The 16169-nt window shown below is 35.6% G+C and overlaps 1 protein-coding gene and 1 non-coding gene across 6 annotated transcripts in view; one reads left to right on the forward strand and one right to left on the reverse strand.

Moving 5' to 3' along the window:
* The window catches only part of KIZ (kizuna centrosomal protein), a 152081-nt gene that overhangs the window by 38068 nt on the left and 97844 nt on the right, over positions 1-16169 (forward strand). For all 5 annotated transcript variants that reach the window (XM_073236988.1, XM_073236986.1, XM_073236987.1 and 2 more), the window contains 2 exons: positions 10189-10798; positions 11216-11531. In XM_073236988.1, the coding sequence (XP_073093089.1) occupies positions 10189-10798; positions 11216-11531 (926 nt within the window). The remainder of the gene's footprint in view (positions 1-10188; positions 10799-11215; positions 11532-16169) is intronic.
* Positions 3388-3494, reverse strand: LOC118973181 (U6 spliceosomal RNA). Its single transcript, XR_005062418.2, has one exon. It is a non-coding gene; the product is annotated as a U6 spliceosomal RNA (small nuclear RNA).

A 16169-nucleotide genomic window follows, 5' to 3' on the forward strand; every position in this document is an offset into this window, starting at 1 on the left:
CTGGAGGCTCAGTGTGGACAGATCTAGGAGGTAAAAACTCCAGAGAGATTCAGTCATGTGGAGGTTTGAGGGTGCCTCTTTGGTTTTTCATCTTTAGGAGCTCCACCAGGGCCTCAGAGTGAATATCGGACAAAAATACCCTGTAATTCAGGTAGGGGAAAGGGAGGGAGAAAGAACCATTTTGAAATACACCAGAGCATCCTGTTCTTAACAAGATCTGCTCTCAAGAGAAACTGTTTAACCAGACTTACAGATCTGCAGGAAGGGAAATATGCAACTCCAGAAGGCTCTAGTCTTCTTTGTGGAGGAAGGAAAAACAATTACAGCCCCTTCTATCCTTGAACCTAAAAGTACTCTAAAAAAATAATGTCTTTAAAAAATGTTAATTGACTCTAGATGCATGGATATTTCTGTACTCTCATTTCTATTCCATTGACCTATATGTCTACCCTTATGTCAGTACAGTCTAGAATTCATCCTAGTTTTGTAGTAAGTTTTAAATTGGAAAGTGTGAGTCCTCCAACTTTGTTCTCCTTTGGAGAATTGTTTTGGTCATTCTGTGTCCCCTGTATTTCCATATGAATTTTAGTATCAGCTTGCCAATTTTTACACAGATGCCAGCTGATTTTGATAGAGATTGCATTGAATATGTAGATCAATTTGGGAGTATTGTCATCTTAACAATTTTAAGTCTTATGTTCCTTGAATACACAGTGTCTTTGCATTTATTTAGATCTTCTTCAATCTCATCAATGTTTTGTAGTTTTTAAAAACGTGTACAAGTCTTGTACTTCTTTGTTAAATTTATTTAGTTTTTTCTGATGACACTGTAAATGGAATTGTCTTCTGAGTTTAATTTCAGATTGTTTATTGCTATAAGTAGAAATACATTATTTCTATTTATATATTGATCTTGTACCCTGCAACCTTGCTGAACTTGTTTATTAGCTTTAGTTATTTCTTGTGGATTCCTTAAGTTTTTCTTTATACAAGAGCATGACATCTACAAATAGGTATAGTTTTACTTCTTTCTTTGTAATATAGATACCTTTCATTTCTTTTTCTTGCCTCACGGCCCTGGCTGGAACCTGCAGTATGGTATTAAGTAGAAATGGTGAGAGCAGATGTGCTAATCCTGATCTTAGGGGGAAAGCTTCAATCTTTCACCACTGATTATGATATTAGTTATGGGTTTTTTGTAAGTGCACTTCATCAGGTTGAATGAGTTCCCTTCCATTCCTCATTTGTTGATATTTTTGTTTTTTTGTCATGGATACATGTTCGATTTTGTTAAATGCATTTTCTATGTCTATTGAGGTACTCATTTGAAGTTTTTTGTTCTTTATTTTGTTAATATGGTATATTACATTTACCAACCAACTACCAACTTTAGATATATATTACATATATCAAATTAACTTTGCATTCTTTGGATAAATCTTACTTGGTCATGGTGTATAATTCTTTTTGTATGTTGCTGATTTCAGTTTGCTTATATTTTGTTGAGAATTTTTACATTTACATTCATAAGAAATATTAGTCTATAGTTTTCTTGTGACCTCTTTGTCAGGTTTTGGAGACAGGGCCTGTCCTCATTGAATGAGTTGAGAAGTATTTCTTCCTCACCTATTTTTGGAAGAGTTTATGAGAGATTGGTTTTAATTCTTCCTTCAGCATGTGGTGGAATTCACCTTCTCATCCTGGACTTCTTTTGTGGGAAGTTTTTTGATAACTAATTCAGTTGTTTAACTTGTTAATAAGTGTATTCAGATTTTCTGTTTCTTCTTGAGTCACTTTTGGCAGTGTGTGTCTTCCTAAGAATTTGTTCCAGTTCATCTAGGTTATCTAATTTGTTGGCTTACAAGTATTCATGATATTTTCTCATAATCTTTTTTTGTATCTGTAAGGTTGGTAACAAAGTACTCACTTTCATTTCTGATTTTAGTAATCTAAGTCTTTTCTCTTTTTTATGTGGTCAGTCTAGCTAAAGGCATGTCAACCTACTGAACTTTTTGAAGAATCAACTTTTGGTTTTGTTGATTGTCTCTATTGCTTTTCTATTTCCTAATTCATTTATTTCTACTCTGATATTTTTATTATTTCCTTCCTTATGCTTGCTTGAGGTTTAATTTGCTTTTTTTCTAATTTCTATACATGGAAGTGTAGTTTATTGATTTGAGTTCTTTCTTCTTTAACATAGGCTTTTACAGCTCTGAATTGCCCTCTAAGCACTGCTTTTTTAGGTTTTAGTATGGTATTTTCATTCATTTAAACTATTTTCTAATTTCCTTTATGATTTCTCCTTTGACCCATTAGTTATTTAGGAGAGTTTTAAAATACCTAAAAATTTGTTATTTTGCCAGACTTCCTTCATTTATTGATTTCTAATTTCTCTCCATTATCAACAGAGAACATACTTTCAATTAAATTTATTGAAGTTTACTTGTAGCCCAAAATATGGGTCTATCCTGCAGAATGTTCAATGTGCATTTGAGAAAAATATACATTCTGCTGTTGGTGGGTGGAGTCTTCTGTATGTGTCTATTATGTCTAGTTGGTTTTAGTTGGTTTATAGTTATCAAGTCTTCTATTTCCCTGTAGATCTTCTGTCTACTGGTTTTATCCATTATTGAATGTGGAATATTGAAGTCTCCAACTATTGTCAAGTTGTCTGTTTTTCCCTTAATTCTCTCAGTTTTTAATTCATGTATTTTAAGACCTTGTTGTTAGGTATACATACATGTTTCTAGTTATATCTTTTTCAAACCGACCCTCTTACCATTAAAAAATGTCCTTCATCTCTACTAACAACTGTGTCTTAAAGTCTGTTTTTTCCAATAGTATAGCCACTCCAGCTTTCTTTTGGTTACTCTTTGTCTAGAATGTTTTTTCCATGCAGCTCCGTTTATATATATTTTTCCTTCCCTGTGCTTTCAATCTTTTTTTTGCCTTTTGAGTCTAAAATGAGTCCCTTTAGATAGCATATAGTTGGATTTTTTAAATCCGTTCTGCCAGTCTCTGACTTTAATTGTAGTATTTAACCCATCTAAATTTAACTCACTTACTGAAAAGTTAGGATTTGCCTCAGCCATTTTGCTCTTTGTTATCTATGTGTTATATCTTGTTTTGTTCTTTTAATCCTTCATACTGCCTTCTTTGCATTGAATATATATTTCTTAGTGTGCCATTTTAATTCCCTGTCATTTCTTTTACCGCAGGTGTTCTGGTGTTACAGTTAACATCTTAGCTTATAATAATGTAGTTGAGATTAATACCAACTTAATTTCAATAGTGTGCAAAAACTTTGCTTCTGTATAGCCCCATTCCTTTCCTGTTCCTTTTGATGTTATTGTAATACAACTATGTCTTTATATCTTTTTTTCTTCCTTTTATATGGAATGCTTCACGAATTTGCATGTCATCCTTGCACAGGGGCCATGCCAATCTTCTCTGTATTGTTCCAATTTTAGTATATGTGCTGCCGAAGGAAGCATCTATGTCTTTATATCTTATATTCTGCTTAGTAACATAGGTTTATAATTACTGCTTGATGTAGTTGTCTTCTAAATCATATAGGAGGAAAAAAAAGAGTTACAAACAAAAAATATATTTACACTATCTTTTATATTTGCCAATGTAGTTACCCTTATTAATGCTATTATTTTTAAGTGTGGATTTGAGATATAGTATAGTATCCTTTCATTTCAGTCTGAAAGACTCCCTGGAGTGTATATTATAGGGCAGGCATTGTAGTGACAAATTCTTTCTGCTTTTGTTTAGTGAAGAATACTTTAATTTCTCCTTCATTTTTGAGGAAAGTTTTGGTGGATATGGAATCCTTAATTGACATGTTTTTCCTTTCAGTACTTTGATTATCTTACTGCCTACTAGAATGCATGCTTTCTGATGAGAAATCACCTGTTACTCTTCCTGAGGATCCCATGTATGTGAGGAGTCACTTCTCTATTTTTGCTTTTAAGATTCTTTCTCTTTTCACTTTCAGTAGATTGATTATTATATATCTAGGTGAGACTCTTTTTGAGTTTATCATACTTGGACTTTGTTGAGCTTCTTGGATGAGCAGATTGATGTTTTTCATCAAATTTGGGAAGTTGTCACCAATATGTTTTTTTTAAGTATAGTTGATACACAATCATATTAGTTTCAAGTATACAACACAGTGGTTCACCGGTTACCCGTATTATTAAATACTCATCCCCACTAGTGCACTTAAAATCTGTCAATATAGTAAGATGTTACATTTTTCTCCATGCTGTACTACCATCCCTGTGACCAACTTTTATTATGATTGAGAATTTTTTTGCTCTCTATCCCCCTCACCCTCCCCACCACCAAATATAGCCCCTGCCCCATGGTAACCACCAGTCACTTCTCAGTGTCTGAGTCTACTGCTATTTTATTCATTTTTTTAAATTGCAGTATAGCTGATATGCAATCTTACATAAGTTTCAAGTATACAACACAATGGTTCACCGGTTACTAATTTTATTAAATACTCATCCCCATTAGTGTACTTACATTCTGTCAACATAGAAGGATGTTACAGATTGGTTATATTCTCCATCCCTATGACCAACTTCTATTGTGATTGAGAATTTTTGTGTTCCTTTATCTCCCACCACTCCCCACTCATGGTATGCCCCCTGTGGTAGCCACCAGTCACCTCTCAGTGTTTATGAGTCTAGTGCTATTTTCTAATTTTGTTTGTTTTCTTTTTAGAGTCCACAAATAAATGAAATCATATAGTATTTGTCTTTCTCCATCTGGCTTATTTCACTGAGTGTAATATCCCCTAGGTCCATCCATGTTGTCCCAAATGGCAGGATTTCTTTCTTTTTTATGGCTGAATAATATTCCATTGTATATATGTACCACATCTTCTTTATCCGTTCATCTATTGATGGGCACTTTGGTTGCTTCCATATCTTGGCTTTTTTAAATAAGGTAGCAATAAACAAAGGAGTGCATGTATCTTTTTAAATCACAGATTTTGTTTTCCTTGGGTAAATTCCTAGAAGTGGAGTTACTGGGTCATATGATATTTCTAAGTTTTTTGAGGAATGTCCATACTGGTTTCCATAGTGGCTGCACCAATTTACATTTCCACTAACAGTGTAGGAGGGTTCCCTTTTCTCCACATCCTCACCAACACTTGTTATCTCTTGTCTTTTGTATAGTGGCCAGTCTAACTGGTGTGAGGTAATACCTCATTGTGGTTTTGATTTGCATTTCCCTGATGATTACTGATGTGGAGCTTCTTTTCATGTGTCTTTTGGTCATCCATATTTTTTCTTTGGAGCTATGTCTGTTCAGGTCCTCTGCCCATTTTTTAATCGGGTTATATGTTTTTCTGGTGTTGAAGCATATGTTTTCTGGTGTTGCTGGTTATGTATTTTGAATGTTAACCCCTTGCTGTATAAATCATTTATGATTATATTTGCCCATACTGTAGGTAGCCTTTTTGTTCTACTGATGGTGTCCTTTGCTGTACAGAAGCTTTTTAGTTTGATATAGTCCCACTTGTTCATTTTTCATTTTGTTTCCCTCTTCTAAGGAGGTGTGTCCAGGAAAAAACTGCTCGTGCTTATGTTCAAGAGACTTTTGCCTGTATTTATGCTTTCATGTGTTACATTCAGGTTATTGATCCATTTTGAGTTTACTTTTGTGTATGGAGTTAGACAATAATCCAATTTCATTCTCTTATACGTAGCTGTCCAGTTTTGCCAGTACCAGTTATTGAAGAGACTGTCTTTTTCCCATTGTGTTTTCATGGCTCCCTTATCATATATTAATTGACCATATATGTGTGGGCTTATATTTGAGCTCTCTATGCTGTTTCATTGATCTGTGGGTGTGGTTTTTTGCCAGTACCATATTGTTTTGACTACTGTAGCTTTGTAGTAGAGCTTAAAGTTAGGGAGAGTAATCCCCCCAGCTTTGTTCTTCTTTCTCAGGATTGCTTTGGTTATTAACCAGTGTTCTATATGAATTTTAGGATTATTTGCTCTAGTTCATTGAAAACTGCCATTGGTATTTTGATAGGAATTGCATTGAATCTGTAAATTGCTTTGGGCAGTTTGACCATTTTGTCAATATTAATTCTTCCTATCCATGAGCACAGGGATTTTCCTTTATTGGTGTTTTCTTTAATTTCTCTCATGAGTGTTCTATAGTTTTCAGAGTACAGGTCTTTCACCTCCTTGGTTAGGCTTATTCCTAGGTATATCATTATTTTGATGCATTTGTAAATGGAATGATTTTCCTGATTTCTCTTTCTGCTAGTTCATTGTTAGTATGTAGGAATTGAGCAGTTTTCTGTGTGTTAATTTTGTGTCCTACAACCTTGCTGAATCCAGTTATTAGTTCTAATAGTTTTTTGGTGGAGTCTTTAGGGTTTTTTTATATATAGTATCAGAGCATTTGTAAATAGTGACATTATACTCTTTCCTTACCAATTTGGATGCCTTTTATCTCTTTGTGTTGTCTGATTGCCACGGCTAGGACCTCCAGTACTATGTTGAATAAAAGTGGTGTGAAAGTGGACATCCTTGTCTTGTTCCTGATCTTAGCAGAAAAGCTTTCAACTTTTTGCCATTGAGTATGATGTTAGTTGTGGGTTTGTCATATATGGCTTTTATGTTGAGGTATGTTCCCTCTGTACCAATTTTGTTGAAAGTTTTTTATCAAGAATGGATATTGAATTTTTGTCAAATGCTTTTTCAGCATCTGCTAAGATGATCATATGCTTTTCATCCTTCTTTTTCTTAATGTGGTGTATCATAATGATTGATTCATGAATATTGTACCATTGCATCCCAGTATAAATCCTACTCGGTCATGATGGATGATCCTTGTAATGTATTTTTTAATTCAGTTTGCTAATATTTTGTTGAGGATTTTTGTGTCTATGTTTATCAGGGATAATGGTCTATAATTTTCTTTTTTGGTAGTGTTTCTTTCTGGTTTTGGTATTAGAGAGGTGCTGGCCTCATAGAATGAGTTTGGAAGTATTCTCTCCTCCTCTACCTTTTGGAATTCTTTAAGAAAGATGGGTTTAGCTCTTTTTTAAGTGTTTGGTAGAACTCAGCTTCAAAGCTATCTGGTCCTGGACTTTTGTTTTGGGGTTTTTTTAAATTACCAGTTCAATTTCATTACTGGTAATTGGTCTGTTCAGATTTTCTTTTTCTTCCTGGGTCAGTCTTGGAAGGTTGTACTTTTCTAGGAATTTATCCATTTCTTGTAGGTTGTCCAATTTATAGGCATTTTTCACAGAATTTTATAATAGTTCTTTGTATTTCTGTGGTGTCAGTTATAAATCTTCCTTTTTCATTTCTGATTCTGTTTGTCTCCTCTCTCTTTTTTTCTTGGTAAGTCTGGGTAGGGTTTTGTCTATTTTCTTTATCTTCTTTAAGAACCAGCTCTTGATTTCATTGATTTATTTCTATTGTTTTATTCTTCTCTATTTTATTTATTTCTGCTCTGATCTTTACTATGTCCCTCCTGCTAGTAACTTTGGGTTTCATTTGTTCTTTTTTTCTAGTTTCTTTTGTTGTGAGTTTAGACTGTTTACTTGCTATTGTTCTTGTTTCTTGAGGTAAGCCTGTATTGCTGTGTACTTCCCTCTTAGAACCTCTTTTGCAGCATCCCATATATTTTGTACTTTTGTATTTTTGTTTTCATTTGTCTCCATGTATTGCTTGATTTCCTGTTGGATTTGTTCATTGATCCATTGATTATTTAGAAGCATGTTGTTTAGCCTCCATTGTGATCTATAAAGATGCTTGATACAATTTCAATCTTTTTAATTTATTGAGGCCCTTTCTGCATCCTAATATGTGATGTATTCTGAGAAGCATTACATGTGCACTTGAGTAAAGTGTGTGTCCTGTTGCTTTTCAGTGGAATTCACCAATGTGTCTTCAAAATTCTGCACCTTTCTCTTTCTCTTCTTCTGGGACTTTCATTATGCATATATTGGTATGTGTGGTGGTGTTCTACAGGTCTCTGAGGCTTTGTTCATGTTCATTTTTCTTTTTTGCTTTTCCTCAGTCTGGATAATCTCAATTGACCTGTAATAAAATATGTTGAGTCTTTCTTCCATCTGTTTATCTCTGCTGTTGAGCTCCTGTAGTGAATTTAAATTCTGGTGGCTGTCCTTCTCAACTGCAGAATTTCTATTTGGTTCTTTTTTTTCCAATAATTTCTATATCTTTATCAGTAGTGTCTATTTAGATATTATTTTCACACTTTCCTTCAGTTCTGTAGACATGATTTCTTTTAGTTCTTTCAACATATTTAAAATAGGTATGTCTAGTAAGCCTAATATCTGGGCTTCCTCAGGGACAGTTTCTATTGACTACTTTTTTTTCCTGTGTATGGGCATACTCTCTTGTTTCTTTTCATGTCTCACATCTTGTACAGAGGTTCAAGGTAAGACAAGTGAGAGCTGAGGCCCTTCTCAGAACTTTTCCTGAGCATACCCACAGACCTGGGCATGCAGGTGGCCATCTAAATTTCCAGAAATATGTTGGAGCCTTTCAAAGCTCCCTGTGGACATCTCATTCACCAGTTTTTCCTTTTATGTTATTTTGGTTAGGCTATTGCTTGCCTATTATTCATACCACCTTAGGCAGGCTTGATCTTAAACAGTTGCGTCTAATTATTTTCAACAAATGCTGCTAGGGAAAAGGCTATTTGAACTGTGTCAGGTCAAATAAAGACAGTCTTGTGAGTCCAGTCTTCCACCAGTCAGGCCACATAATGACAATTCTGTAGGAGTGGGGCTTTGAAGGAATTCTCTTTTTCTACTCTTTCCAGTTGCTGTTAGAGTGCTGGTTTATAGGCTGGGGGGTATAGGCTATTGGTTTGCAAGGTTATTGCAAACCTGAGGAGAAGGAAATGGGAATAGGGCAACTTAGAAGACCATAGGCATGCTGTTCTTACCAAAAGTCAGTTGTTTTATTTGAATAAAATGTTTCCCAGATTGCTATAGGCCTTTGGTTAATTTCCGGAGTTCTGAAAGTTTAGTCTAGAGATGTTTTCCAGTGTTAGTGTTTCTTTTGTGGAGCAGAGAATTTTGAGAGGGCCTTATTCCACCATTTTCTCTGACATCCTTGTTCATTTGTTTTTAATTTCAAGATAGTTTCTTTCATTTTGGAAGTAGAGGAGATGGTATATTTGAAGAAAAGCAAGACCTGGATTATTTTTCAGCTGTATGACATTTTCTTTCTTAAAATTTGGGCCTCAGTTTTTCCATCTGCAGTAAAAGGGTGCAGATATAGCTCCCATCTGCTCTTCAAGGCTTTGTGAACTAAATACTATTATATATGTGAAGATGCTTTGGTCCCATTTGAAGAAAAGCACTCAACTTCCTCAGTGCTTCCTGATTGTTACTTCCAGTTCCAATTGCTTCTATTTTTCTACATCCTCCTCTTTTTGAGGAAACAATGCTTATTCTCCCCATAAACATGCCAGTAATTTTAAATTGCTTTAAATTTAAAATTATTTGAAGGTGTTCAGGAAAAACCACTGTTTTTATTTGCAATTTGACTGGAAATTATGATTATTTTACACATGTACAGTATATTTTAATGTAATCCTGAATGTAATTATTAGAAGATTTTATATATTACAAATAATACTAGAAATATTTTGAAATCTCTAATTGGCCTTTGTAGGCACACCCCTCTCTCTCTTTTACTCTTTTGTCGAGGACTTCTGTAGCGCCATTAAATCCAAGCTTCTTTTTGAAAAGTGGTTGGTACTCACAGCTCTTACAAAAACTGTTTTGTGACTATTATGGGGTATGTGGGGGGGACTTGATAATAGGGGGAGTCTAGTAACTATAATGTTGTTCAAGTAATTGTACATTAACAATATTAAAATAATAAAATAAACTGTGTTAAAATATAAATACCATAAAATCTGCCATTTTAATTGTGTTTAGATGTATAGTTCAGCAACATTTTATATTTACATAGTTGTGCAATATATGCATCTTTTTTCTTAAAATATAGACCCCATTGTTTCTGGACAACATTTGCTTTGTGAACCCCATTGTTGTTAAAATTAAATAGTATGGACTGTGCTGTTTTTCACTTATTCACTTTGTACGAAGCTGTTGTTCATGCACAATATGTTTAACTCACATCTCTCTTGGTGTTGCAGGTTGCAGTGCAGGCAGGAATTAACTTGGGGCCAGAGATGTCAAGAGGACTATATCAACCAGCCACAATCTTTATGGGCTGCCAAATGTCAGCCATCTCAAGCACTGTAGATTCCAGTACAGAGCAGAAATCTCCCCAGCCCACAAAGAACTTTTTAATTCCCAACTCACATGCACACCGACAGACAGCCCAGGCCAGTAATATGACAGACAGCTATGTAATACAAACTAATAGTGACACACAGTGCTTACATACGTCTGACAAAATAGATGGAAAGTTATCTCTTCAGACTGGCGAGAAGACGCCAGTCTCAGCTAGCACATGGTCTGAGGGGGGACAAACTCATTGCCTGGAGATAGGAGGCAACACACGCAACACACGTCCTGGCAAGAGGAGTTTATCTGAAGGCAAAAAGTCTGCTGAACTCCATTCCCCATTACAGGAAATATTAAGTCCAGAGAACAGAACCACTGATTTAAAATGTGACAGTTCCAGAAGATCAGAAGGATCAGTGGAAGAAATACTGACACAGGAACATACTGAAGTCAAGGAAGAAAGATCTAGACCACCAGTCTCTCCCATATCAGTGTCAGAATGTTGTGCATCTGAAAGTAAGTGTTCTTGAGAGAAGAATTCTGCTTGGGAATGTTTCTTAGGTGGGGTGAGAGGCTGAAATTATTTGCTGATTTTTGTTGGTATTTAAAATAGTTTTATGCATGGTAGTGGTCTTCTGTAGGAAGAAAATATACTCTCTAGTTTTATCTCTTTGTCAAAAAAGCAAAGTAGTGACTTTGCCAACAAATTCCATTCTAATGAGTTCTTAAATATGTACATGGAAATATTTTGGCAAACAAATTCTCTGATTTTGAAACCCACAGTAACATTTTAAAAATACTTTTGATAAGTTTTTAAGTATTGTAATTTCTGTGGATTGTTTCTATGTGCTTTTAGCTCTGTGAGATAGAAAATCTTACCTCACTTCTCCCTAAAGTTAGTGATCAGTAATCTATTCACATCTCCTCTTATAGATCATCTTCCTTATTGGGACCCAAAGTCACAGAAACCCTTCAGAAAAATTCATGGGGAGCAGGAAAAGGAAAGTTTGAGCAGCAGCAGTGACCTCACAGTTTCTGTAAGTGAAGATGATCTGATTTTAAGGAGTCCGGAACCACAGCCAAATCCGAGTGACAAGATGGAGGGAGAAGATGGAATAGAGGCCTTAAAATTAATCCACTCTGAGCAAGAAGGAGCTACCCTACTCACTGAAAAACATAATTGTATTTTGCAAACCCTAAGCTCTCCTGATACAAAAAAGGAATCCTCCACTAACTCACCAATAAGAAAGTAAGCCATTCAATTTTTTCTTCCTGTTCTCTTTTTAATTATATACATTTTTAGCAACCATTCCACTGGGAATGTATTACTGAACACTCAGCCATGAATGTGTCAGTTCCTAAAGTCTCATATATAGTCTTTTGGATAAGGTCAAATTTTCTTTCTTTTCTTTTTCTTACAAAACAGCTTTAAAAGTCTGAATGTCATTGAATCATGGTGATTGGCAGTTTATAATTATATCCAAACAATCCATGGTTAATTCATAAATCATTTCTTCACCTACTACTCTCCAGCCTTTAGAAAATAAATAATTTTGAAGTTGTGGTAGCAAAGAAGGTGACAAACAGTTTAACTTACTAGGAATTCAGCTTCAGAGACTAGGAATTCTATATCTAAATAATTTGCTAATCCTTATATACCTTGCCATAGTTTCATTTTTGTCTTACAAATATATATGAGTTAATAAGTTCTTCTAAGTGTGTATCTAAGCCAGTTTTCCTTTTCTGAATGTAAATATGAGGACAGTGGAATCTTTAAAGTTATATAGGAACATCAGTGTTATACATTTTGAGTACTTATCATATGCCACTCGTAAAAGCTAACATGATTTCTTACTATTTGTTAGAGATAGTAGGCAAGCCTATGTAGGAACTACTTCTGCAACAGAAAATAATGCTGCTGGCACTATGTCTCTTCTCGGGGTAGAAAGAACCTAAGGTAGATCCCACCTTTTAAAGATTAGGAAACACACACAGGCTACTGGGCAGATTCTCTGGACAGCCTTCCTCTCCAACTTCCATGCTAACCCTGGAACTTGCTTTTGCACTGTGATGTAACACTTCTTCGGACAAGCCCCGTAAGAGTGAAGAGCCAAGTGAGCATTCTTGTCTGAGGGTGTATGTCTCTTTTAGAGCAACGTTGTACCTTTAAGACATTTCGTCTTACCATTCATTATCAACTTTTGGCAGAAAGGTTAATTTGTAGTCTGATTGACTCCAAACTGATGTTCAAGAAATACTTAAGAGCAAAGTACTTGCGCTGTGGCTGGAGAAACCCAACAATTGTTTCCTTCCCTTGGGAAATTTGACTTATTGCAGAGGCAAGCCAAATGGATTTTTCTAGTAATAATACTTCTCTCTCACCAAAGAGGTACAGGTATTACATACTACATCATCAGAAACTTTATTATTGAAGACAGGTTTACCATATATTAGGTTTTGTGTATGCAGGCTTCTTTGTGTAGAAGTTCATTGGACAAGTCAGTACTTTGGTAAGCTAATTGGGGGATGAGTGTACTGATGCAGGACTCAGTCTTCTGAGATAAAAGAAGTTAAGTATGTGTGCAGAACTAAGAATGTTCTATCTTCTGTTCTTGTATATGAATGACTTCCTGTGACCTTAAAGCCAACCTCCTTAGAATTTTTGGATATACCTTTCCAAAATTTATTGGAAAATATGGGCATTTGGGAAATTTTAAAATATGTGCCTTAAAAGAATGCCCCAGAATGAAAGGTCAGTCGGCAGTGCTTGTTTTTTGTGTCTGTGCTCTCATGCTTGAGCCTGTTGATTTTCTGTGGTGAAAGTGCTCCCCAGGAACAGGTTGAAGGTGGTTTTAAATGATGCTGCTTAACCTGCTGACATCCCCACTGCTTTTGAGGCCCTGCTTCCTTTTATTTATTCTTTAGCATGAGCTCCTCTTTACTCTGAGGGCCAATTATTAACCTGAGGCTATAACATCATATTTAGAGCTAACGCTGTGACCTCAAAGGTTCATTATCTTGGTTTGCTTTAGGGTCTTTTGGAGGTCCTGGAAAAAAGTCACTTCAGTGAATTTCAGTTAACAAAGATGAAGATGTGGGACAAAGAAAAACACAGAGGAAGATATGAAGGAGAATGGAAGCTCTGATTTGATGATGGTGACAGTGAGGATGATAGCTATCATGTTTTAGCACCTCTATGTGCAAAACAAGTTGCCAGACTTGCACATAAGACTTGGTCTTAAGAGTCCTGGCAGGAAAAGTGAAAAGAGAAGTGCAGTATGGTGGATAGTTTCCATCTGAAGAGAAAAATGAAGCCAATGGTTACTTTTTATGTTTTTTTTTTTATTTTGTTTAAAAAAACTTTTTTAACAACTTTATTGAAATGTAGTTCACATACCATACAATACACCTATTTAAAGTATGCAATTCAATGGTTTGTGGTATAATTTACATATATAAATCACAATATTTTATATATATATAATACAATATTTTATGTTAACATAAAATCTGCCATTTTTAAGCATGATTTAGTGACATAATTACATTCATAGTATTGTGCAACTATCACTACTATTTCCAAAAGCTTTTCATCATCGCAAATATAAACTCTCTAACCATTAAGCAATAACCCTCCATTCTTCCCTTCCCCCAGTCCCAAGTAAGAGAGAGGGAAAGGGGTCTGAAGGAAATTAGGTCTGGAGGAAGAGTGCTAAAGGAATGCAGACGCAGAGAACCCAGAGGGCCTGGGAGGGCAGAGCAGAGGGTCAGACCGAGGGTCCTTGAGGAGGACTTGTTGGGGTAAAGGTTTAAAATGCTGCCTAGGGCACAGTTGAGAAAGGCCTTGAATATCATGTATAGTGACTTCAGGTTAATGAATTCATTCAGGTTAATGAATTTAGGGTTCGTTCTCAATTTGCAGAACTGTTGAAGGTTATTTTAAGAGAAGGGTAATGTAAGAGAATGGTGAGTAACTTGATTTATAAGAATTAATCTGACATGATTAGTTTAATCAGAAACCAATTCTGGTGGGCAGAATTCCGAGATGGGCCTGAGAGTCCTACCCCCCAGTGTACACTCTGTACAATTCCCTCACCTTAAGTGCGGACAGAGTTGGGTTTCCCTCCTGTGATTAGTCTACGTTACTGATGAGATGAGGGATTTTGCAGATATAATGAAAGTCCCAAATCGGTTGACTTTCAGCTAATCAAAGGGAATTATCCAGAGGAGGTCTAACCTAAATAGATCTTTTAAAAGGGTCAGAGCCATTACTGAAGTCAGAGATATTCAAAGCAGCTGATATACTCCCCTGGTCACCCTGAAGAAGCAAATTGCCACCATGTAGAAAAGGTTGCATGGCAGGAAATGGTGTGCAGCCTCTAGAAGCTGAGATCCTCAGTCCTGTAATCACAAGAAGTGATTTTCCCAACAACCTTTGAGCTTGAAAGAGGACCAAGAGCCTTAGATGAGATGCAGCCCTGCTGATACCTTGGTTTCAGCTTGGTGAGACTCTGAGAAGAGGACCCCACTAACCCATACCTGGACTCCTTACCCATGGGAACTGTGAGATAAATTTGTGTCAAGTGCTAAATTTGTGGTAATTTTTAATGCAGCAGTAGAAAATTAAAACAATCCAATTGAAGAATTGCAATCAAGGATTGTATTTTTTCATGGACTGTATGGGTAGAAGTCACTATATATGGTGACCCAAACCAAGCTGAATCAGATGTGTTCAGGGTTCAGTGTGGGAACACATGGTGACAAGGTGGCAAAGTGAGCAGCCCAACAGGCAAGGTAACTGTGCCTTCCCTTTCCCTATTACCTCAGCATCTGAGCAAATTCATTTTCATACATGGCCACATGCATGTAAATAGGGATGGCACGTAGAAAAGTGAGTATGCACAGCTGCATTAACCAACCAGCAGTTTCTCATGCAAACATGATTTCTCTAGTTCCTTCTTTAGTAATGATGTAAGGTATTGAGGGATTTTTTGGTTTTGTTTTTTATGATGCCTAATCTCATATATTCACCTTTACAATATCATACATAATAGTTTTACTGCCTAAAAATTCCCTGTGCTCCATCTACTCATCTCTCTCTCCTCCCCTGCACCTGAACCCCTGGTACCTACCAATCTTTTTATTGTTTCTATAGTTTTTCCTTTTCTAGAATGTCATGTACTTGGAATCATACAGTATGTAGCCTTTTCAGATTGGCTTCTTTCACTAAGCAGTATGCATTATAGATGCCTTCCTGCTTTTTCATAGCTTGATAGCTCATTTCCTTTTACTGCTGAATGTTTCATTATCTGAATATATCACAGTTTATTTGTCCATTTACCTATTGAAGGACATCTTTGTGGTTTTCACATTTTGGTAATATGAATAAAGCTGCCATAGACGTGTCTGCTTAGGGTTTTGTGTGGGTTTAAGTTTTCAATTCATTTGGGTATAGACTGAAGAGTGCAGTTGCTGGATTGTGTGGTAAGACTGTTTAGCCAAGGAAGTGCCAAACTGTCTTCCAAAGTGCTGTACCATTTTTGCATTTGTACTAGCAGTGAGTGAAAGTTCTTGTTTTTCCACATCCTTGTTTATACTTGGTATTTTTATATTTTTGGATTTTAACCATTCTAATACGTATGTAATGGTATCTTGTTTTAATTTGCATTTTCCTAATGACATATGATCTTGAGTATCTTTTCATATACTTATTTACCATTTGTATATTTTCTTTGGTTAGGTGTCTGTTCAGATCTTTTGTTCATTTTTTTAATTGGGTTTTTAATTTTCTTATCATTGAATTTTAAGAGCTCTTTGTATATTTTGGATACAAGTCCTTTATCATGGGAATATTGTGCTTTGCAAGTATTTTTTCCTAGGGTTTGGT

This window comes from Manis javanica, chromosome 5 (assembly GCF_040802235.1).
Source record: "Manis javanica isolate MJ-LG chromosome 5, MJ_LKY, whole genome shotgun sequence".
NCBI lineage: Eukaryota > Metazoa > Chordata > Mammalia > Pholidota > Manidae > Manis > Manis javanica.